Below are 24,377 nucleotides of genomic sequence, written 5' to 3' on the forward strand. Positions count from 1 at the left end.
GAACCTAGGGATTTGTTTTCAAATGATATTTGCAAAATAAGATGTGTCTATGAAAGCACAAATGCAAAGAGGCTTTTCAAGTACAATAAATATGAATGTAAATATGTGCTCAAGACCTTTTGAATAACTCTCAAAATTTCTCCAAAAATAATTTGTGAGATGAAAGAGAGAGGAGAAATTTGATGTATAACACAAAATCTTTCAAGCAATGTATATGAGTTAATATATGCTCAAGATTTTGTAAAAGTAATCTCAAAACAATTTTCTCCCAAGAAGATTTTTCAAAATGAAAGAGTGGGAGATTTGAAAGTGCAAGCACAATAAATATTTCAAGAACAATAAAAGAATTCTCCAACAATGATCTTCAAAAAGGAGTGTAGGAGAAACTAGATGATCTCTCTCAAATGTTTTATAAAAATAAAAAGACTAGGAGAGAGTATGAAATTTTCCCCAAAAAGATTTTTGCAATAAGATGAATGTGGGAAAACTTTAAAATGAATGCCCAAAAATATTTGAGAGGATTTTCAATATAATCATTAGTTAAAAAAATGAGTTATGAAGGGGTATTTATAGACTTCTTTTGAAATATGACCATTAGGGAGACGTTGGTCATTTTTAAAATTGTTTAACTAAATTTTAATGACCATTTTGTGCTTAAATTTAGTCAAACTTGAGAGGTTCGGTCAATTGGGGAAGGTCTCAGTCGGCTAGCACTTTGGCGATTTTCAAATCCTCGAGAAACAGCATGTCGAGTCAAAGTCCAGTCGGCCGTACTTTAAGGGTCGATCGACTGGGGCATTTTAAAGGCTAAATGGCTGGTCGACTAGGCTTTTGTTTTTGGCCAAAATAATGTGGTCCGATTAGCTGGGGTTTTCATAGGTAATATGGACCGATTGGCTAGGGATTTGTAAAGATGGCCAAAAGATAGGTCGGTCGGCTAGGCCTTAAAGCCTTAAGATGGCTGGTTGGCTGGAGCCTTTGAATCTCGACCTATGAACAGGGTCGGTTTGGTGGGCTATTAAGCCTGCATGGGTTTGGTCGAATGGACCCTTTAAAATCTTGAGTTTAAACCCTTTTTTTTTTTATCTTAAAAACAATTTTAAAACCTTTGTATGATTTTGGCAATTTTTGAGAGGTTTTTTTATGAAAGGTTGGGTGCCCTAAGGTCTGTCTATGGTCATGTTTGAGCTTAGCATCATATCATGCAAATCATGCTTTATTATAAACCAATATATCTAAATGCATTACAAATAGAAAATATATGTTTTCATTCCTTTGCTCTTCTGTCTTCCATGGAATACGCTAGACGATATGATCTTTAAGTCTCTCCTAGCTTCCATTTTTCCTTTCCCTTATGTGTGTGCTGAATTATAAACTTGTTCACATACTAAATACATACATAAGATACAAGTACTTTGTCAGCATCAAAATAGGGATCAGATTCAAAAAGTCAACAAAGGTTGTTGCTACAATACGATTGTGTTTGGCCGATGAAGTGCTTTATCACGTCATGAAGGAAGATTCTCTTGCGACTGTTTGGCAAAAGCTTGAAAGTTGGTACATGTCCAAATCCCTTACTAACAAGCTTTTTCTTAAGCAACGTATTTATTGGCTTAAGATGGTGGATGGTTCAAACTTGAACTAACACATCAACACATTTAATCAAATCATAAGTGATTTAATGTGGGTTGATGTGAAATTCAAAGAGGATGATAGGGCGTTAATTCCTTACTAGTGACTCACACGTATGAGAACTTGATTACCACTCTTACATGTGGGAAAGAGACCCTAAATTTGGAATAGGTGACAAGTGCGCTGTTGAGGTTTCATCAAGGGATGAAAGTTTGCGATGAAAATTCACACAGAGAAAGACTTATGGTGAAAGGTAACCATGATCGTGGGAGATGAAAATTCAGAAATGGATCGAGTCAAAAATTCCAAACTCAATCCAAGAAGAAAAAGGATATCTAACATTATAAGTGTGGTAAAAAAGGGCACATTAAACTGAAGTGTCCGGATTAGAAGAAAGGAAACATTGAAAAGCATGAAGGGACTTTAAAATCAACAAATGTAGTTTAAGAAAAAAATTTATTTTGCAGTGATGGTGATGCACTTTCAGCTTCTTTGGGGCCGGATCGCCTCACGAATTTATGGATCCTAAACTCGGTATGTTCTTACCATATGACTCCAAATAAGGAGTGGTTCCGCGCTTACAAGTTGGTAAATTCAAGTTCAATTCTTATGGGTAATGATGTCTCTTGTAAAATCATTGACATAGGAAGTGTTAGAATTAAAATGTTTGATGGTGCTGTAAGAACCTTGAGTAATGTAAGACACATATCGGACCTACGAAAGAGTCTTATTTCACGTGGCACTTTGGATTGTAATGAATTCAATTACAAGTCCAAAAGTGGGATTATGAAGGTGTGCAAAGGTAATTTGATAGTGATGAAAGGGCAAAAGTTAGATGAAAATATTTATACACTGCAGGAACTACTGTTGTAGGTGGAGCTGCAGTCGTATATTCTGAATTTGATGAAACCATTTTGTGGCATATGCGAGTTAGGTATATGGGTGAACATGGTATGAAAGAACTTCACAAGAGGAAACTCTTGAAAGGTATGAACACATGTAAGTTGGACTTTTGCAAGTTTTGTGTTCTTGGGAAACAAAATAGGGCACAATTCAAATCAACTATTCACAAGATGGAAAGTATTCATGATTATATACATATGATGTTTGGGGGTCTGTTAGAGTAGCATCAAGAGGAGGACATGTTTATTTTGTGAGTTTTTTTTACGACTACTCACGAAAAGTTGGGTATACTTCATGTGACACAAGTTTGATACGTTTCCTAAGTTTAAGTTGTGGAAAACTAAATTGGAAAACCAAACTAGGAGGAAAATAAAATGCCTTAGGTCAGACAATGGGACCGAGTACGCTGATTCTAGGTTTATAAAGCTTTGTAAGCAGCAAGGCATTAAAATACATTTCACTGTTCTTCGGACACCTCAGAAAAGTGGTATGGCTGAAAGGATGAATCGAACTATAACTGAAAGAGCTCGGTGTCTCAAGTTTAATGCAGGGCTACCGAAGAACTTCTGGGCTGAGGCAGTTAGTATGACTTGTTTCTTGGTAAATTGATCACCAAGGACATCACTAGAGGGGAAAGTGGCAGAGGATGTTTAGATAGGAAATGCGGTAGAATATTCCATATTGAAGGTATTTGGTTGTCCAGCCTATGTTCACATGTCTAGTATAGAGAGATTGAAGCTTGACGCAAAGTCTAGACGTTGCATATTTTTGGGATATCAAAAGGGTGTGAAGGGAATCAAGCTGTGGGATCCAATGGCAAACAACGTGGTGATCACTAGGGATGTAGTTTTTGATGAGAAAGCTATAGTGAAGCATACTTAAGTTGATGAAGAAGAGAAATAGGAGCCAAAAAATTAGAGCAGAGACAAACATGTTGGGCAGGTAGAGTTAGTAACTCAGGGCAATGATAATGATCTTGGTCCCCTGGTTGCAAGGGGTTCTAACTCAGGAAACCAGCAAATCGACAATATTCCTATACAGAGATCCAAATGCACTATTAGACCACTGCTAAGGTATGAGTTTTAAGAATTAGTATCTTATGCTTTCATTACCAATTGCAATGATCCAACTACTTTTTAAGAGGCAGTGCACGGTTAGGAGAAAAGTAGGTGAATGGGTGCTATGATTGAGGAGATTGAATTGGTGCATAAGAATCAAACTTGGGAGTTGGTAAAGCTTCCAAATGGGAAGAGGGCGATAGGTTACAAATGGGTATATGGGAAAAAGGAAGCAATTTCAGAAAAGGAATGAGAAAAATTCAAGATACGGTTAGTGGCAAAGGGGTACTCACAGAAAAAGGGAATAGATTATGATGAAATCTTTTCACCTGTGGTTCGACACACTTCCATCAGGATAGTGTTGGGGTTAGTAGCTCATTATGATTTGCATTTATAACCAATGGATGTGAAGACGAAATTTCTCCATGGTGACTTGGAGAAATAGATTTATATGGTACAGCCGGAGGGATTCAGTGAACTAGGGCAAGAACACTTAGTTTGCAAGTTGAAGAAGTCTCTTTATGGGCTGAAACAATCTCCAAGGCAATGGTACAAAAGACTTGATTCCTATATGATTAGGATAGGCTAAAGAAGATGTGAGTATGACTGCTGCATGCATGTAAAGAAGCTTGGTGATGGTTCTTATTTTCTTATTGTTGTATGTTGATGACATGTTAATAGCCGTGAAGAATTTAATTGAGGTAAATCAGTTAAAGGATCTATTGCATAAAGAGTTTGACATAAAGGATCTTAGTCCAACCAAGAAGATACTTGGGATGGAGATTCGCCGGGACAAAACTGCAGGGAGGTTTTGGTTATCTCAAAGCGGTTAACAGAGAAGGTGTTGGAAAGGATCAACATGGCTAATGCTAAACTAGTATGTACACCTCTAGCGAGTCACTTTAATTTGTCTACTACTAAATGTCCAAGTACAAATGATGATATCCAAGATATGTCAAAGGTTCCCTATGCTAGCGTCTTGGGGAGTTTAATGTATGCCATGGTGTGTACAAGACTAGACTTGGCATATGCAGTGAGTGTGGTGAGTAAGTTTCTCTCTAATCTAGGTAGGCAACACTAAGAAGTCGTCAAATGGATTTTCAAATACTTATGAGATACTTTTAGTTATGCATTATGTTCGTCAAGCAACAGGATAGTCCATCAGTTGTGAGGTTTGTTGATGCTGATTACGCAGGGGTTATGGATGACAGAGGGTCTACAACGGGTTATGTATACAACCTTGTCGGAGGACCTATATGTTGGAGGTCCATGGTACAATCCTTGGTGGCATTGTCTACAACTGAATATGAATATATGGCAGTTGCCGAAGCTACAAAGGAAGCCTTATGGCTTACCAGTTTGGTCAAAGAGTTGGGTATATAATAAGGTGAAGTTGTGTTGCATTGTGATAGTCAGAAAATCATCTACTTGGCGAATAATTAAGTGTACGATGCTAGAGCCAAGCATATTAATTAAGGTTCCACAGGTTCTAGGAATTGATTACTTCAGGTGAACTTGTACTGGAGAAGGTTCACATATATGAAAACGCAGCGGGCATTTTGACAAAACCAGTTACAACTGAAAAGTTCAAGCATTGCTTGGACTTACTACATGTTTACAAGTGTTAGAAGGGAGATAGACCCAACCTAACATTCCAAGGTCAAGGTGGAGCATCGGGCTCTGTTTTTCAATTTCTTCTAAGAGGCAGAATTTCACTAAGGTAGAGATTGTTGTGTTTGGTGGCGTATTTCTTGAGTAGGTGACATACAAAAGGAGAGAAACATAGTTAGAATATCAGCAATCAGGGGGAAACCGCCGACGATTTCTCTATATCATCGACAGTTTGGCTGAATCCCCAATTTCCTACTCTTAGTATCTTTCCGTCGAACTAACCATTGACGGTTATTTGAATGTTGTTGAGAAGATTCTACTCTCAGTATCTCAAACCGTCAACAGTTTGCTAAAACCGTCAACAGTTTCATTCTGGGCAACGAGACTGAATTCAAAATTTGAATACAAACGTTAAGTTGGTTGGAATTTAGGGGGAAACCTCCTAAGGGAACTTTATTTATACATTGACTTGAGTGTATTTTTAGGAGAAGATCATTGTAAGAAGTATTGTATTGTGTTCTTTGACACTTTTATAGTGAAACTTTGCCAATTGCTCCCATGGATATAGGCATTGCCGAACCACGCAATTCTTTGCGTTGTTGTTCTTACTTTCATATATACTGCATGTGTGTGTTCCATATTTGTTCTTCATTGGTTGTTACGTTTAATTTTCGTTGTGCAAATCCGAGTTCATTCACAACAAAAACACTTATGAAGATGCAAAGGAGGTATGGACATAGCAAAACATTCATAGCATGATATGTCATTCCATAAACATAACATATAAAAGAAAACACATGTAAGCACACTTAACAAAAAAAAAACACACAAACATACATAAGAGACGACACGACCCTCAAGTGTCCTCAAATGAATCATCAAAGTTATAGACACCAACTTTAAAGTTGTTGACTTGGACAATCCAAAGTAAGTAAAATAACCATTCTAAGGATCTCTTACTTGCCCATTTTATTTAAAATGGAGCTGTCACTCTATTTTGAATTATTTAAAGGTAAAGTTTTTCAAAAGATTTGGTTCAGGAGTACCATTGTGAATAGAAAGGTAGTTTTTAACACTCCTCATTTAGAGACTTAAAAGACCTAACACCCTAAAGCACCCATTTGAAGAATGGTTGTAGCATTTATCTTATTTGAGTGCGCGTGTTTCACCTTAAATTAAAAATATTTACGAAAAAAGTTGAGAAATAGAAAAAAAAATATGTTTACAGAATTAGGCAATCAACTGCTTTCATAGGCTGGTCAATTGCTTCTTGCTAGTTTTGCTTTTTCAATTTGTTGTAATTTTTGAAAATCCTTTCCTTTACCCAATTGGAAAAGGCTTTCATGGAATTCATATAGAGGCATAAGCCCCATAGGAATTGAAAACACTCGAAATCTTATTGAAAAATCATTTATTCTTAATTAAAATATTGAATTATCAATGAAAACTTTGTAGTAAAGATTGAAATCAGGTTAAAACATTTAAGAATTCATTCTTTTTCACCCTCAAGTTAATTTATAAGTGTTTACTTTGAATAAAATTAGTTTTTCATTGTTTAAACTTGAATAGGTTGTGGATTTTTGGTGAGAGGAGCACAAACCTATAATGAAATCAATGTTTAAAAACTTAGAGAATATCCAAAAGTTGCATCATGGATGTATGACTCTAAGAAAGTTTGAAAACTTTGACAAAAACTCAATTGGAATTTTTTTTTTTGTAGAAAAAATTTTGGTTATTTTTAATGGAAAAAGCTTAAAAACCTTTATCTAAATAGCAAACAAACTTGATTAATTACACTTGAATGATTGTAGGGACTCAAAAACACCAAGAATCCCTATGAAAAAGTATGAAAAAAGATGCACTCTCAGGATTTGACCGTCGAGCAATTGCAGAGGGGCGGTTGACTGCCTGGTAGCCCAATGACTACTTCTTGAAAAGATGGAGGCTGGTCGACCACCTGAATGACCTGATTAACCACTTGCAAAGCAAAATTGCAAGCTAATGCATTTTTTTTTTCTTTTTATTTTCATTATATTTTTCCTTGTGAAATTGAAACAAAGACATCCTAACACCACTAACATGCAATTGACAACATGAAATGAAGCTAGAAACATAACAAATCTAATTACAAATACGCGAAACCTTTATGCATCATACATTCAACAATCTACGAAAATGAATGAAAATTAAGAAAGAGAAGGGCTAGACAGTGATCTTAAAGAAGAATTTTACTTTGTAGATCAAGTGGAGGAGCCCTCTCTCTCTCTCTCTCTCTCTCTCTCTTGCTCCTAAATCACTCTCCAAATGCTCTAAGAAAATTGGTAGGAAATGAATTTCTCTCTTTCTTCTTCAAGTAAATCCCCAATATAAACCACCTTATCATACCTTACAAAATCTCTCCTTGTCCCCACTTGGACGTGCCTATTTCTCTCCCCTATATGATCCTTTTTATAGACCTTTAATGGAAGAGATGAGAACTCCTAAATTTGAATTTTCAAAATTCAAATTCAAAAATAACTACCATTGATTACCAACCATTAAATGTCAAATCATTATTTGACATGTTGCCTTAATGAGACACATGACATGCCCAAATTCCTTAACTAATCGCAAGAAGACAATTCAAAATTTGAATTTTGTTGGGGCTATTCAGATGCCTGAATGAGCCGATTGACTACTTATTAGGGCACCAGATAAATTTGGTGGAAAGGGGGGCAGTTGACTGCCAAAAGTGGTTGGTCCATTGCCTCAACTGATTTTCTTCCTTTTTGCATTTTTGCCTAAACTTTTTTATATGTTCAACTTGATCATTATCTTGTAGGATAAAAATTGACTCTAGGCATACACAAATACTTTAATTGAAATTATGAAATATATTAAATTTTAATACTTAATTACAATGTCTAAATTATTTCTTGCTTCCTAAAATCTTAATATTGTTATTTTTTATTTATTTAATGATCAATCAATTAGTTTTTAAAATAGTAAACAAATTTAAAATTTATTATTTAAAGGGTACATCTAGATTTATCATTTCATTTTTAAAATTTATCAATTTGAGAATATATTATTATTTATTTAAATGATATTAGACACTTTATAATAATTCTAGAAGACATCAAATGAATTTACCTATTCTATTTTGGGGTATACATTTTATTTAGCATTCATAACACCATTGCATTTATTTTATTTTTATGAATTAAATGAATTTTTTAGATCCAAATTTTTATATATTCAAAATAAAATTTTTAATTGCAGATTTATCTAATGTTGTTGTATTTATTTATTTATTTATTTTTAAAATACATGTCTTACTTTTAAAAGATAATAATAATTTTATCTACAAAATTATATACAACATTATTTGTACTATTATATATATTGCCTTTTTTTTTTTTTTTTTTTGTGGCTAAATTTATATTTTTTTTAGGTTTAACATTTCTAAAGCATATTTTCCATTCGGGATTCGGCCATTCCTAAATCCCATTTCCCATTTTCCTCTTCCCTCTTCCCTTCCCAAGTTCGCAGTTCGCAAGTTGCAACTTCGCCGGCAGCTGGCACTCCCTGACTGCCAGTCCCAGTTCCCTTCAGCTTTACCTTCCCTTCCCACTTCGCAGTTCGCACACAATCGGCGACGGCGAGTTCGATCCTCCTGTTCCAGATCGGCAGATTTAGTCTTCCCCTTCGGACTTCGGCTTCCACCTTCCCAACTTCGCAGCTCGCACTCTCGCAGACTCGCAGTACTCCTTCGGACCTTCCGTCCTTCAGGTTTTTCGTCTTTCCGTTGTGTTCAAAACTCAAAAGTCTTTGCTGTTTGATGTTTATTGAAATTTTACAATACCCTAAGATGAGCACAATGTGTTTGATTAAATGTATGAGAGAATATTTCCTCCAAATTATTATATTCATGTTGATCAGTCTGCCTCTTTAAAATGGGTGTCTTTGTGTTCTTTGTTCATATTTGTTTGAACGTTCATTGAATTTGAGTTTTGTTCCTTTTTAATTTTTTTTTAATATTTTTGTTTTCTTACTTTTGTTGTAGCCAAAGCCCAGTGCCCCGTTCTCTTCTTCTTCTTCGGTTCTTCCCTGCTCTTACCAATAACCCGGATGAAATTTTTCCTTATTTTCATGTTCGCAAGCTTTGCCTACTATCAGTACACCATGCATTACCTGGCTACCTGTTCCCGATTTTGACATTTTTTCTCATAATTAATTTTATTTTTATTCGGTTAAATTTGATTAACCAATTTCCCCGACAATTCAGTTTGGGTATGGTTCAGTTAAATAGATCAATTCAGTCGGTTCGGTATTCAGTTAATTCGATTAATTGGCCGAAACGATTGCATACCCATGGGTTAGATGAGTGAGTTTTATTTTAATTTTAAAAATGCATATTTTTTAATTTTTTATGTTAAAACAGTAAAAAGTTAAGGGCCAAAGGCCCAAAGTGTAAAGTACTAAATATAGTTTTTTTTTTTAATTGAAAAAAAAAACATGAACCCTAATCCTCCATTCTTCCCACTTCCAGTCTCACAGAGCAGCTCTCTTCTCCAGTGCATCCTCGGCAGACGCCAACTCGGTCCTGCGCTTCCTCACGCGGCCAGCAGCGCCTCCTTCACTGCACATCGTCCCCTTGCGGCAGCCTGCCACGGCCAGTGAAGGCTTCTTTTGCAGCAGCCTCCCACACCAGAAGGTACAGAACTGTTATTGTAAACTCTCTCTCTCTCTCTCTTATGTGCTTATTACCATAAAAATTTCAATATGGATGATGGATCAGTAACATTAATCCTCGATAACAGCATTTGTTGCTTTTGTTCTGATTGTTTTATGACTCTGTCTTGGCACTTGGCAGTCTTGTAATTGTCTTTCCCCTTCCCAATTCTGTAATTTTAATGAGTATGGCATGACTATGAACTGTTAAATATTTCATGGAATCTCTTGGTTTTGTTTTGCTGTGGTTTTTAATTATGAATCGAAAAAATAACCAGAGCTCTATGAATTTGTAATAATCTGTTTCATATTATATAATTAATGTGAATTGAATTTGGAGCATATTACTCATCTCCAAAAGCTTCCTCTTCAAACAAAAGCACTAAATAAATTCCTTTACATTGCTTTGTTCACAGGCATTAACACTTGATGCGCAAATTTTAGTTTAAGTTATTTAACTGTCTTTTAAGTGTACATTTTAACTGGGTATATTAGTTACATTGGTTGGTTCAAATTAATATTTGATTGAAATTATACACAGGTAATTGGTTTTATGCTACATTGCTTGGTTTAAATTAATATTTGATTGAAATTATACACAGGGTAAATGGTTTTACGCTTTAATTATATATATGTATATGTATATGTATAATTGTATATGTATATGTAAATATGACTATCGTTTTACACAATTCATAGAAGTAATATCAATTACATGCACAGATCCTACACTAGACTTGAAATTTGAAACTTGAAACAAAGCGGAATGCAGGACCTTGTTTCGCCCCTTATCCCCTCACTCCCCAACCAAACTCCACGAGACTGAATCTACCCTATGATCCTATCTCTCTTCTCTTATGATTTTTGTTACTTTCTTTAGAAAAAATGATTTTCTTCCCACTTTGGTCAAGGCGCCCACATTTGATACTCATCTGAAAGTCCCACTAGCCAATTACGTTATGACCATTGAACAAACTTGGTTGACGAACATGGTTTATGCGTTGCTAATGTAGTGGCTTGTCGAGTGTTTGACAAACTCACACCATCCATTTCAAATGGGATTTGTCTTGTGGACAGAAGAGCAATCCAACCACCCGCAGGTTTTCCTTTTCCTCTTCCAAAACCTTGACCCACCTAACCAACCCAGTGATTTTACCGGGTTGGCCACCAGTTTTGTTTTCAAAACCATGCCCTAAATGGCTAAGTCCTCTTCGCTCCTCTATTCTCCACGCACAGCCAGGCACATCCCTCTGGTTTCAAAACCATGCCCTAAATGGCTAAACCCTCTCCTTTCTTCTTCTTCTTCTTCTTCTTCTAGATGCTATGGATATGACTTGAACATATATATATGCTTTGTCATTGTCCAGATGTTTATGTTCTGTTATATATATATTTGAAAATCTTTGGTTTGTGTTGGCAACTCTGCACTTGCTCTCTATTGTCTGTTCTCTCCCCTTCTTCCTCCCTGTTTTTGCATATGTCTGGGTCTTGGCAATGCCAAAAACTTCCTCTCTTCCTCCCTGTATGTAAGTTTATGTTGCTATGCATGTCTTAATAGTTGTGTAAATACACTGATGTGCTGCAAGTTCAGAAATATGAATTAAAAAAGCATGCATAAGTTTGGATCACCATTTAATAATATTTGTCGGAATGTTCTCTAGAATTACCATCTAAAATAATTGAGGCTGGATGGATGGCTTGGACTTTTTAATACTTAGATCACTTGGTAGGACTGGTAAATTTTTTCTTTATTAGTCTTCTGCTTGAGGCTAGGGAGCACTGAAACTGACATGAGACACAGATATGACATGATAATGACACGACGATACAAAAATTTAAAAAAAATGAGGATACAACTCCGCAGGGATAGGTTAAATAATTAATTAATAAATATACATATTTAGGCCTGTTTTTCCTTTTAGATGACAAATCTTGTGGTAATTTTGATTTAAAATGAAACATAAGCACAATTATGCAAAATTATCAATTACATATTTTACAAACTACACTTATAGAATCATCAACTATATCCATATTATAGAGTATGGGTCAAACAACAAAAACAAAAAAAACTCAAGGGCATGCGTGATGGCGTGCAATGGCATGGCTCATCAAGAAATTTTTTTTTAAAAAAAAAGAAAAAAAAAGAAAAAGATTAATGAAGAGTGGTAAAATGGTGATGGCTGTAGAAAAGAGGGCGGAAATTCTAGGGGACTAGGAGGTTTGGGAGTGCTCTACAAGGCTGGCGCAGTTGCACTAGAGCTCCAACATCCAACCATCCCATGTCAAAAAATCTATTGAATTTCAGTTTCTCAATCCATGCTCAAAAATATTTTTTCCGGGGGATTTTGTTAAGGGAATTGAAGGGGGGCAACCAAACTCTGCGTTTTGGTGCAAGAAGTGTCCTCTAGATTCCCTTGCCATGTTAGGAAGTGTCGTGAAATGTCTCAGATGTGTCCAAGAATAAAATAAATTAATTAGTTTCCAAAATGTGTCGGATATGCGTTAAGAGTGTAGGGCAAGTGTTGGCTTCTGACACATGTCGAATATGGAACTTCAAGCTTTCAGAAGTGTCTGTGTTTCGTAGGCTTGAAGTCAATAATTGGAATGACTGAAGCTATAGTTTTATTGGACTTGTATCTTTGGTAGACTGGTAGATTGATTGTTGGTCCTTTGCTTGCAAGTCATAGGAATGAAATGACTGAAACAGATTGATTTTTATTGGTCCCAACTTTCAGAATATGATTTTGTAAGAATTTTTTGTGTGAACAAATTCCCAAAGCCTCTGATATCTTTAAAATTTAAGTGACAATAGTTGACATTAGAAATTAAGCAAATCTTCAGCATAAAAACTCAAGTTCAACATGTTCAAAGGCATGTTTAGACACATTGACTAGCTTATCAGTTTGAAAATATACATTTTTCTAGCATCTTATCCTTGTTGTTTGGGTCTTGATCCTATCATTTCAATTCATTAGTTGATCCTATATTGTTCTTTGGCAAATTGTTATAGTGAAGGGGAGTCTAGGCGCAATGATGAAGTTGTCGTCGTGTGACTTGGAGGTCATGGGTTCGAGACACGGAAATAACCTCTTGCAAAAATGTAAGGAGTCATGCTATGTGTCATGGACTTGTGAGACACGAGCCCACATGGCAGGGGCTCATTGGGTACAACATTGTGGGCCCAGTACTCCATTGAGGCCTCGCCACATGCTTGTGACACTGAGCACTTTCCCAATGTAAGGTAAGGCTGCATACCATAGGCTCATAGTGATCTACCCCTTCCCTGGACCTCGCATGGGTAGGAGCTTTGTGAATCGGAGTGTTTTCTTTTTAGCAGAAGACACTCGCCTCCCCTGAGGTTTGACAAAAAGGCAACAAAAAGGCAAAGTCCTCCCTTGAACTTTCAAAAATGCCATAGACCTCCCTTAAGGTTCAAAAATGTCAGAGACCTTCCGTGAGTTTTGCGAAAAAGACAAACCTCCCCTTGAACAAATTGTCTTTTTCCAAAATACAAGGGAGGTTTGTGTCTTTTTGACAAACCTCAGGGGAGACCTTGGGAATTCTTGAAACCGCAAGAGTCGTCCCTGGAATTTTTTAGACTTCAAGGGACGTCATTGTCTTTTTGCTAAACTTCAGGGGAGGTTAATGTATTTTGCCTTTTTTTTTTTAAAGCAATTGTTCTGGTATTCCTGCATAATTGATATCATAGGTTAACTAATTGTAGCTTCTATAGAGGGCTTATCCTTAGAGACTATCAAAGGGAATTTATACTGATATACACCCTTTCTAATTGTAGTTTTTTCTTTTTTTAACTAAATGTTTTGCATTTCAGATTGATAATATTTTTATATTTCAAGTAACATCAATGGCGTTAAAAATTTGTTTTTGTTTTGAGAATTCTGTGTGTGTGTGTGTGTGTGTGTATGTATTGTCCAATTAATTTATTTGCGTGTGTCTACACACACACACACACACACACACACACACATATTCCCACTGTGAGGCCAATGCATCTTTCTCATGTGTTTGTTCTTCACGAAGAGTGCATTGAGATGAGTCCAAGTGGTCTCAAAACCACCATGCGCCCAAAAAACCTTAATAGAGAAACTTTCCAAGTGAATGAGATGATGGACATTCAAATAATATTTGAAGAATAACAACCTTCATAAAGTAATTGAAAATTTTGTTAAAATTTTAGTAACAACTAACAACCCATGAAATATTCCACAAGTAGTATTTCATATTCCAAATTCTCATATTAGTATACAAAGAATTTGCCCTTGGGCTGGGCTATAAGTTGTAGAAAGCCTGACATATCTCTCATATTCAGCTCATATCTGGAGTCCAAGCTCAACTCAGTCCAAAAGAGAATCGGAGGTTGACCAGAGTGCCTTCCGGTTCAATCTCGACAATTCAATGACCCTGCAACTGTAACACAGCTATTGGAAGTGGCCTAGGGTTTGGAAGATCAATCGGTGGAGAGCAAAGAACACGGAGAACCAACACCATCATACATGGCCATCGCCCTATCAAGAAACGCAGGCCTCCGCTTCATGTTTGTCCATCACTGTCGCTGTCTTTGTTCTTCCACTCTCAACCAGTGGAGGGCCACCATTGCTGCCAATCCATCATTTGGCCTCTTTCATGCCCTTTCTCAACCTTTCAATCGTCGATCCGTTCGTGTTCTCCATCTTCATCTCTGAAATGTGAATCCCAAATTGCAATAGCAGTACCTGATTTCCACCTCTCTTGTTCTGTCTGATGTTGTGCAGGTGATTCCTCTGGGTGGTGAATTCAGATTTTTAGCTATATATCACAAATATTTCAATCATAGATATTTCAGCAGTAGTAACACTAATGATGCTGCTGCTATAAATCCTGAAATGACTGCATCAAAAAGTTCTGCAGAAGAGAATTCTGGGGAAGGTGAAAATTCCCAGCAATCGCAGCAGAGTGGTGATGCTGGCAAGCCTGTTCGTGGCGGGGTAATGCTACTCCCCTTTCTAATTTATGTACTTTAGAACTCTATGTGGTTATCTTTTATAACCATTATGTGTATTTTGATAAATGTAGGTATTGTCTGCCACATTTCTTGTTGCATGTTAAGCTAATAAGCTTCATGAAATTTAAGGTTGCAAGAATAATTAGTTTAATGTGGATTGAATTAAGAGGTTTGGTTTTGCAGCCTGTTTCGTGGTTGAGCTTTCTTCTGCTGGCTGCAACGGGAGCAGGGCTGATATATTACTATGACAAGGAAAAGAAACAACATATTGAAGGTAGATTACTTTGGCGAGTAGGATAAAGTTAGTTTGTGGCTAAATTGGTTTCGCATAACATTGTTGTTTAACACAGTCATTTCAATTAGCTTTATGAAATTATGCTCATCTGCTAAGTTGAAGAGACTCTTCTTCAACTTGTTTTTTCAAGGTAACCAGAAATTGAGGCGCAATACATCCATGTGACTTCAGAAAAGCTGTAATGGTATATATAGTGGTGGTCATGGGCTAATACACACTGGTCTCAGATTTCCTCACATGACAACCTAAAAAATTAAATGAGCCCATCTTGGTCTGGTTGTTGGTAGTTATTATGCTTTCATTGTTTTGAATAAAATTTATATTCCATTCAGCTTTTGGACAATACTTGTTATGGTTTATCCCTATCAAAATTTAGAGGGCCTTTTGTTTAATCTGAATAGTCTCTGAAATCTGAATATTACTATTTCGCTTAATGGGCTTAAAATTATGAGGCTGGTGGGAAGAGCTTGAAGTAACATCTGGCCACCTCATCTTTGGTCAGAGACTTTCTTCACATGCTGACCATTTCAGAGAGTTTATTTTTATTTTTTATGGGCAGTTGCGGTTGTATTTGAGGCTTGGATCCATTGTTTGATTGCTGGGAAAATGTTGTAAATGATGGGGATTTTCTATGAAAATTTCTCCTCTCTCTCTCTCTGTAGTTGCATTCTGTGTTTGATTACTGAGAAAATGAAAAGGAAAAAGAATATAAAGAATTGGTTTGTAATTTGTTAGACAGGATTAAAATGGAAAAAATGCACATTCTGATGTTTAAACACTTCAGCTATCAAGCAAATATAAATGATTTATTGTTCAGATTTAGATATTGGTTTAGAACTGATTATTAGTGTAGAAGTTGATTTGATGTTCAAGATTGGATGCCTAACTTTATCAGAAGGTGCCTTATACTGAACATAAAATTGGATACTGAAATTCCTTAAAGAGACTATGGCTCAGAGTAACTTGTAATTGACATTAATTGAAGCAGATATTGTAGTGTTGGGAGGCTTGAAGCCCAAAGCAGCTCTTATCTTTTGGCAGTAACAGACTTAAAGATTGCAGCTTGGGCTAGTTTATTGGAACTGACGTTATGGCAAACCATTCATGATAGAACAATTCTACTTGTGTTTTTTTATCTGTTGGATCTAATTTAAATGTTTATTATTCTTTTTGTTTGTGCCTAATTTTATGGTTTTTCTTGCATTTCACTTTCAGAAAGTATGTTCTGTAAAGAGACGAAAGAAGTTAGACCAGCTCATAATTCTTCACAGATTATTTTTGCGTTTGAGTGTTAAACAAGTCATGGGCAACCTGTCTAATGGATTGCCACTTCATTCAGAATCTTTTTATTGAATCTTCTCGTCCATTTTTCTTGTGGTCTTGTCCTGATTGAAAGTTCTAATTTGCAGAAATAAATAATGCCTCAAATGCTGTCAAACAAGGGCCATCTGTGGGAAAAGCTGCCATTGGGGGCCCATTTAACCTTATAAATCATGATGGGAAAAACGTAAGTGATGAAGACTTCTTGGGGAGATGGACATTGATATATTTTGGCTTCACCCACTGCCCTGATATCTGTCCGGATGAGCTACAAAAACTAGCTGCTGCAGTCGATAAGATAAGTAAGTTGCTAATGTTTTGGTGACTTGACTTTACGGATTTAAATCTGTAGGTGGAAAAAAATGCAGTCTGATGGAGCGGACTCTGATTGTAAATGAGGCCTTGGGTGCTTTATCTACTTTGGTGGTCATAGAGATTATGAAACTAATGCAGTCAAATATCTTTGTATACTTAGAGTGATATCAATTATAAATGGGCAAGATTAAATTCCTTGTCTGTTGCTAATAACATGTCCAATTTATGGGTTGGTGTCTTATTGCATAACACAATGGTTAAAGGTCCAGACATTATGCAAGGAAGGATTAATTTCATTGTAGCATCTGTATTGAAATCTGTATTTTCAGAGTGGAGGTTAACTGGAGGGCTTAATGTGCTTTTAAGTTATTGGCCAGTTATCAAAATAATTTATCTTGGTAGAACTGCCTTTCTAACCTTCTGAATGATGTGAGTTTGTTAGAATTAGAAGCAATTTGTTTCTGGTTCTTGATGGGTTAATGGAAGTGGAGGTATGTTGTTTATGTTGCTGCATTAGATTATGGTCCAGATTGCGCATTATGTGTTTGATGACAGTCTACTAACCAAAAATTTGTCCTGTGCTATCACTGAGTGCCTGAAATTTAATATTTAAACATTCCATTTTGTGAGCTATTATTAGATGGATAATTTACCAGTTATGAAGTTTCTTAATCACCACATTTGCAGAGGAAAGAGCAGGGATTGAAATTGTACCTGTGTTCATTTCTGTTGATCCTGAGAGAGATACTGTCGAGCAAGTGCACGAATACGTCAAAGGTGCTTCTTCAACTTGTGCCAGAGTGCTAAATATATTATTTAAAGTTGGTTGCATTTGGTGTTTATGTTGGTTTTGTTATTCTTTTATTTCCCCCCCCTTTTTTTGCTGTTCAGAGTTCCACCCAAATTTAGTCGGGTTAACTGGTAGTCCGGATGAAATACGGAAAGTTGCTCGTGCATATAGAGTTTATTACATGAAGACAACAGAGGAAGGATCAGACTATCTTGTTGACCACTCTATAATCATGTGTGTATTACGGAGCATGCCTATTTATTCTCATCTGTATTACTGTCTACTGAACTCTGTTAGCGTTGCTATGTTCATGCCCATTTTAATAAGTGAAGAATGCCCACGTGTGCTGATTTTTTAATTACTATCTTTTGCTTTTTTGCCAAGTTCTTTTTTTTTTTAATAATAATTTTCTTTTGGAAAATGAAGCGACATGCATCGGAGGTGTGAAAACATAAAAGAGTCTTTTTTGTCTCTGTAATCGTGGGGTTTTTTTTTTGTCTGTTTCCAGGCATGATATATCCTGCGTTGTCATGTTGGATTTGTGCTGTTCTTCATTTAATTTTTAGTGAATGAAGTTAAAGATAAGTAACACCTCTTTCAATGTTTGTTCAATTCTTTTTCAGGTACTTGATGGGACCCAATATGGACTTTGTGAAGTTCTTTGGGAAGAATAATGATGTTGATGCTCTTGCCAACGGCATAATTGGAGAAGTAAAGAAATATAGAAAGTAAATTTGTTATTCCATTCTTGCTTTCATACAATGCCTGCTGTATCTGGAAGTCTGAAGCGTGTCTTCTCATCGAGTCGCTCGGTAGTTTTGATCTTTAACTGTCATCGTTCCTTCTTACTTAAAAGGGAACTGCTGATTTTATGACTAGATTGATGTCTGAAGGGTCTATTTTTTTTCAATCGATGTTGGGAAATTTTTGTTTCCATGTATTGTAATTGACTCTTACGATACCGTTGAATCAGACGAGCTCCTTGCTGCAATACCAATAACCATCCGTGGCATAACTATTGTTGGACAAAGTATGCTTTGTGCTTGCGTTGTAATTCTTTTTCTACCTATGTTTTCTTATCCTCTATGGCCTAGGACTTGCAGTTTAGTTTTGCAGCCAATTTTACTGAAATAAGAAGCCAACTTATCATTGAATTCGAGATGCATGTGACCTGGAATTTATTATCTTAAACAATGAATTTGTTTGATTTAAGGATTCTGTTTGGTAAAAAAATAATAATAATAATAAGGAAATTCAGTTTCCATCGTTCTTATATATCAAATATTATTAAAAATAAAAAATATTTAATATGATTAAAAATTAAGAAAAATCAAATATATATAGTTAATTTTTTGTTCATTTTGATATGTATGTATTTTTTTTAAAAAAAATTTTTTATAACCAATGTGAATAACTAAATTGTTTCGGTTTTTTTTTTTTTAATGTTCCATTTGGAACTTGAAAAATTTTAGGGAAATGAAATGAAAATATGAAGAAATTTATTTTTTCATGTTTGGTTATTGAAGAAAGTGAGAAAGTGAGCAAAAATACATCAAATTAATGGAAAAATGCTTTATTTTACAAATAATTAATATTTTAATTTTATTAATTTCTAATCATATTAAAACAAATTTTTTATTTTTAGTAATATTTGATATAGACAAATAATATAATACAAAATAAAATTTTGCGTCATTTTCCTTTTTTTGACCAACATACGAAATCCAAATAGACCCTCAATGTTTTTCAATCTACAAATGGAGCCTTAAGAATTTTTAAAATTGAAAAGTTAAGAAGAGGACAAAAATAGACGTTTAAAATGGGCAAGGTAATTGTTGTAGGTTATTGGAACCGACACATTGGAGTGTTGACTTCGGTTGTGGATCTCTCATATAAATTTTCTAGCTTGTGGATCTTTCACATGAATTTTCTTGCATAATATGATGAATACTCTTTACATGATGCTTCGCTAAATGGCATGTCTCCTTTATGACTGTTAACTATTCTCACTAGCATGTGTATACCTATGCAGTAGAATTCTAAAACAAGTAAGGACAAAATGCATGTAATGAAAGGTTAGCATGCCCCTAAGGATTATGTCTACGGCTCTATGTGTCCTAATATCTCGTTCATCTCCAAAGACTGGGTAAGGCTCTATCTTAGGGGTATAGGATAAAGTTCTTTAGTGCATGGTTAGGCTCTATTCAACACACAACATCTAAAGGCTCCCATATTACCTTTGAGGATAACAAACCAAGTGAGTGAATTTTCATGAGACCTATACCGAGGACAAAGCCCTATAAAGGTCCAACTACTTCTTTTCAAATAAATACCGCAGTAGATCATGGCAAATAAAGTATAACTACACCTTGATTCTAGGAGTCCCCAATTACGGAGATAAATACTGCAGCAAATCATGACAAATCAAGTGTAACTGCACCTTAATTCCAGGAGTCCCAATGGTTATAAAATTAATTGCTTTCCATGTATATCCCATTTCCTTGTTGTTGGCTTTTTGAGTCAAATCCCTATTTTGATTCTGACCAACTACAGCATCTTATGAACGTGCTTAGTGAATGAACAGGTAAAAACTCATATAGCACATGTGATGATGAAGTGTGGAAGCCAAGACATAACTTAAAGATCACATTAACTTGGGTACTCCTTGGACATACCGCGAGCAAGGAACGAAGACTTTACCATATTTTTAATTGTAATAGTACTCAAATTTTGATTTGTAATAATTGCATATCATGCATGGTGTGGGTAAATGCTCAAATAGAGACCACAGATTGACCCTAGGGAATCAAAGCTTTCATGAAAAATCTTGTTGGTGAATTATAAGGACAAAACAAGCCAAAAACACAAGTTTATTTCATGCTCAATCGACCGACAAGACCTTTGGTCAGAAAATAATTTTTTTTATATAGCTTAGTTGACCAACCATTTTTTCAACTTAACATTCCTCAGCCAACGGACCACCTTGAAATTTGAGTTCACTTTTTGGCCAGTTGACCGGCACTTTGCTCGGTCGACCCAAGTTCATAATTTGGCCTTATATAAGTGCTCAGCTGATTGAGCTACCAACAATTGGAAATTGCCCTTACTCAACCGACCGAGCACCATTGCTTAGTCGACTGAGGCTCTCGGGTTGACTTATTTTTCAGCACTAATCATCATTAATTTTGCAATTAAACATTTCTAAAAATGATGAACGTATCTCTAGTGGTCACATTTTGTGGGAGCTCTATATATAGCCCATCTTAAAGCACAATTAGCAACTTTTGATTAGCTTGATTTTCTCTCAAAATTTATTGTGCGATTGTTGCGTATATTCACACAAGCATTCACTTATACTCTTTCATCTATTCCTTTGCAAAATGATCTTAGAAAGAGTACATATATTCATTCTCTTCATTTTGCACATTTATTGCAACTAGAAGATTGAGTGAATACATTCTTGTGAGCATTTTATATTCCCTTCAAAGCTGATACTCTCTCATACTCCTTATATTTTTGAAAATTGTTTTTAGAGAGTTAGCTTGAGTTTTTCTCTGATTATTTTCCTTGATAAATATTACTTGGGAAAAATCTCTACAGCTTGTGAATCTTTGTATCTTCGTTGCAAGATTCAAAAGCTTGCTTTTGTGCTTATTACAAATATTTTGTTAAAAAGCTAAACTTCATTATCTCCTTATTGTATTGCTAAAAAATATCTTGTGAAGATAAGATTATATGAAGTATAGATCTTTAAAATACACTTATATATTTGATTCAAAGATCACTTTAGACATCATCTCTCATATCATTTGATAAATACATTTTTGAGAGATAAAGTCTGTTTACTCTACTGAGCATAAACTCACACCATACAAGAGTGCATTTGAGCTTAACTTTTTACATCATCTGCTTATTGTAGAAGAAAATTTATTTGTACAAAAAACATTTGATATTGTTGTATTCCAGGCGTGGCCTAAAGAGGGTGTACTCTGCCTTGTGAAGGAGTAGTTGTATAGGTTGGGCTCAGCCTTGTGAATGTGAGCTAAGGTTTCCCTTACCTAGTAAGGAGAGGGTGTTGTAAACGGTGACGCTCCACCCGTAAGTGAGCATTAGTGGAATCCTCCGACTGGTTTGCTAGAGGTGAGGATGTAGGCATAGTTGTCGAACCTCGATAACATATCCTATGTCTCTTTAACTCTTTACTATTTAGTTTTCCTGCACATGTATGCTTCTATTTGATATATTGTGAATGTTGTGCATGATTTAAATTATTATTGTATATCGTTATTGGATTGGTAATTGTTTTAGAGAGACCTTAGGTTGAGTTCTACTGATTGCAGATCTTAATATAAAGACAAATTGACCTAGGAAGTTCTTAAATTTCCAATTCATCCCCCTCTTAGGAATACACCAATTACATCAATTGGTATAAGAGTTTTGTTGCACTTGAATTAACCGTTTTTGTAAAAGATCATGATGGCTCGGGTTGGTGTACCTATGCTTTGTGGTGAAAATTTTACTGTTTAGAAATTAAGAATAAGCATTTTTATAAATTCTATTGATTGGAGGGCTTGGAAAGTGATTGAGCAAGGAAACTATATCCCAATGAAAACTGATCAAAGTGTAGAGTCTCATAAGAGCTTAAATGAAATAAATGAGCATGACTTAAATTTATTGCAAATAAATTCTAGTGCCATGAATATGCTTTATTGTGCTTTAAATTATAACATATTTGAAGAAATCATGGCATGTCGAAGTACTAAGGCTATATGGGAAGAACTTGAGAAAAGGTATAGAGAGACCAAGAAGGAAGAAGAGATCATCACTCCAGAGGATTTATGCTCAAAAGATTATGAAGTTGAAAATTCATGCTTTATAACTTTAACCAACGAGGAGGTAACAATGCTGTGAAGCTTTATCTTCTCTCCTATCTGGGGCTCCTGAAATGTTCATATAATTTGGGGTGAAACACCTCTCAGTAAGGGAAATAAACTAATACCAGTGTGTGGCAACATGAGTATTTCCATGTTATACATAAAATCATACATAAACATATTCAGTGAAACTGTCTGTATCATATCTGGAAAAACATATATAATCATAGTATAGAAGAACATACTGGATTTCCATAAGTATAATTCATCTTATATAATAATAATAATACAAAAACATCCCTGGAAGGTTAGCTAGTTGGTGTCATGTCTTACCCCCACATGACTGGGTTGTGTGGCTCGAAGGCGGGACTTGACAATGGCTGGCCGACCACTGCCAAGTCAGAAGCAAAAGTCTGTAAGTACGATGGGTCTGCTAGACTTGGTCCGTACACCAGGGGCGCCGACACTACCATAAACCACATCGATTATCCATCCTCACGCTGCCTCATATGATAGCGATAACACTAACATCATAATGATCATGATCACATAGCTGCGGTGTAAAGACCTAAACTCGAGTGAGTTCCTACATATAAATTTTTCAGCGGATGCAAATAAATCTAAATTATTTTTATTACCAGAACATTAATTAGCTTTATTACAAATATATATATCTCAACTATTAAAATGCAAATTTCTAAAATTCTAAAATATACAAATATATTCTAAATTGTACTATGCTAATTTTTTTATTCTACTCAGCTCTTTCTATTCCTGCCCATGCACTTGTTATGCCAAATTTCTAGCACACTATTCAAAATGATCTGAAATGTAAAATAATGATTGGGATGAGACGACACTCAGTAAGTAAATAAGATTATTCTTAGTGTGTGGCCAAAATGAGCTTTCATAATTTTGTAAAATAATATTTAATACTATAACTTCAAAAATGCTTTTAAAATAAAAAAAAATTAAAAAATTTCTACATAAAAACTTTTTTCATCAACTACAACAGTAAAAATTTATAATCATATAGTATAACTGTTAAATTAAACTTTTAACTTTAAAAACTGTAATTATAATTTTTAATAATATACATATATATACTTTTCCTTATACGTTTTCTTTAGATCATCATTTAGGCACAATAATGGTCATGTTTATATAAACTTATATTTTACCTTCAAATCATCAATAACTTTGTACACGTAATTAAATATGTATATACATATACTATAAAAATCACTCTTAGGCCTGTTAATCATAAGTCATGTTTACCCCCATGACTGGATTGTGCAGTCCGAAGACTGGACTTAGCTAACTGGCCGGTCAAACTAAATCAATGTACATCATCATTAAGTGAAATTTTTCCTATTAAACTCTGATTCGACCCAGGTGTACACTCAGGAGAAATCCACTACCATATAAAATCACTCTGTAAATAGTGTCAAGGCACTTTGATCCGTTTAAACTTTAAGTTGCGGTACCGAACATTTGTAACTTTGAACTTTGCTATAAGGGGTTTTAAAACATCTTATTATAATTTATGCAATTTAAAATAATCTTGTGAAAATCTCATTTTTACTCATATTTTCATAAAACATGCAACGTAAAAATAAACTCACGCCACACAATTTTTGTGTTAAAAAAAAATATTTTTTGAATAGAAAGAAATGCTGAAAATTACCCAAGTGGATTAGAATATTTTTTAACCCAAAAATAAATGCAAGTATATTAAAAATAAAACTGGTATAATTAGATATGCGTCAAAAATAAATTTAGGGGAATTTTATGAAAGTAACTAACATAATCGAAATTTACTTACAAAAAAAAAATTTAGGTATAAATTTTAAATAAAAAT

The 24,377-nt window shown here is 35.0% G+C and overlaps 1 protein-coding gene across 6 annotated transcripts; it reads left to right on the forward strand.

Moving 5' to 3' along the window:
* The first annotated feature begins 8,585 nt into the window (after positions 1-8,585).
* LOC131143485 (protein SCO1 homolog 1, mitochondrial) lies at positions 8,586-18,672 on the forward strand. 6 transcript variants are annotated; one of them, XM_058091820.1, is made up of 10 exons: positions 8,655-8,975; positions 9,736-9,900; positions 12,931-13,161; positions 14,251-14,596; positions 14,693-14,905; positions 15,106-15,196; positions 16,627-16,839; positions 17,540-17,629; positions 17,744-17,876; positions 18,266-18,672. In XM_058091820.1, exons 4-10 carry the CDS (start codon positions 14,435-14,437, stop codon positions 18,372-18,374), a joined length of 1,011 nt encoding a protein of 336 aa, XP_057947803.1. In that variant the 5' UTR covers positions 8,655-8,975; positions 9,736-9,900; positions 12,931-13,161; positions 14,251-14,434; the 3' UTR covers positions 18,375-18,672. The 6 variants fall into 6 exon arrangements, with proteins under 6 accessions (XP_057947802.1, XP_057947804.1, XP_057947799.1 ...); XM_058091819.1 differs by lacking the exon at positions 12,931-13,161 and having other exon boundaries at positions 8,586-8,975; XM_058091822.1 differs by lacking the exon at positions 17,744-17,876.
* Positions 18,673-24,377: the final 5,705 nt, after the last annotated feature.

The sequence above is a fragment of the Malania oleifera genome, chromosome 11 (assembly GCF_029873635.1).
Source record: "Malania oleifera isolate guangnan ecotype guangnan chromosome 11, ASM2987363v1, whole genome shotgun sequence".
NCBI lineage: Eukaryota > Viridiplantae > Streptophyta > Magnoliopsida > Santalales > Ximeniaceae > Malania > Malania oleifera.

Coding starts and splice junctions, on each gene's coding strand:
- LOC131143485 (XM_058091816.1), top strand. CDS start 14,435: ATGGCCATCGCCCTATCAAGAAACGCAGGCCTCCGCTTCATGTTTGTC. Junction 14,906..15,105: donor GCAAGCCTGTTCGTGGCGGG/GTAATGCTACTC, acceptor TTGGTTTTGCAG/CCTGTTTCGTGGTTGAGCTT. Junction 16,840..17,539: donor TGCTGCAGTCGATAAGATAA/GTAAGTTGCTAA, acceptor CCACATTTGCAG/AGGAAAGAGCAGGGATTGAA.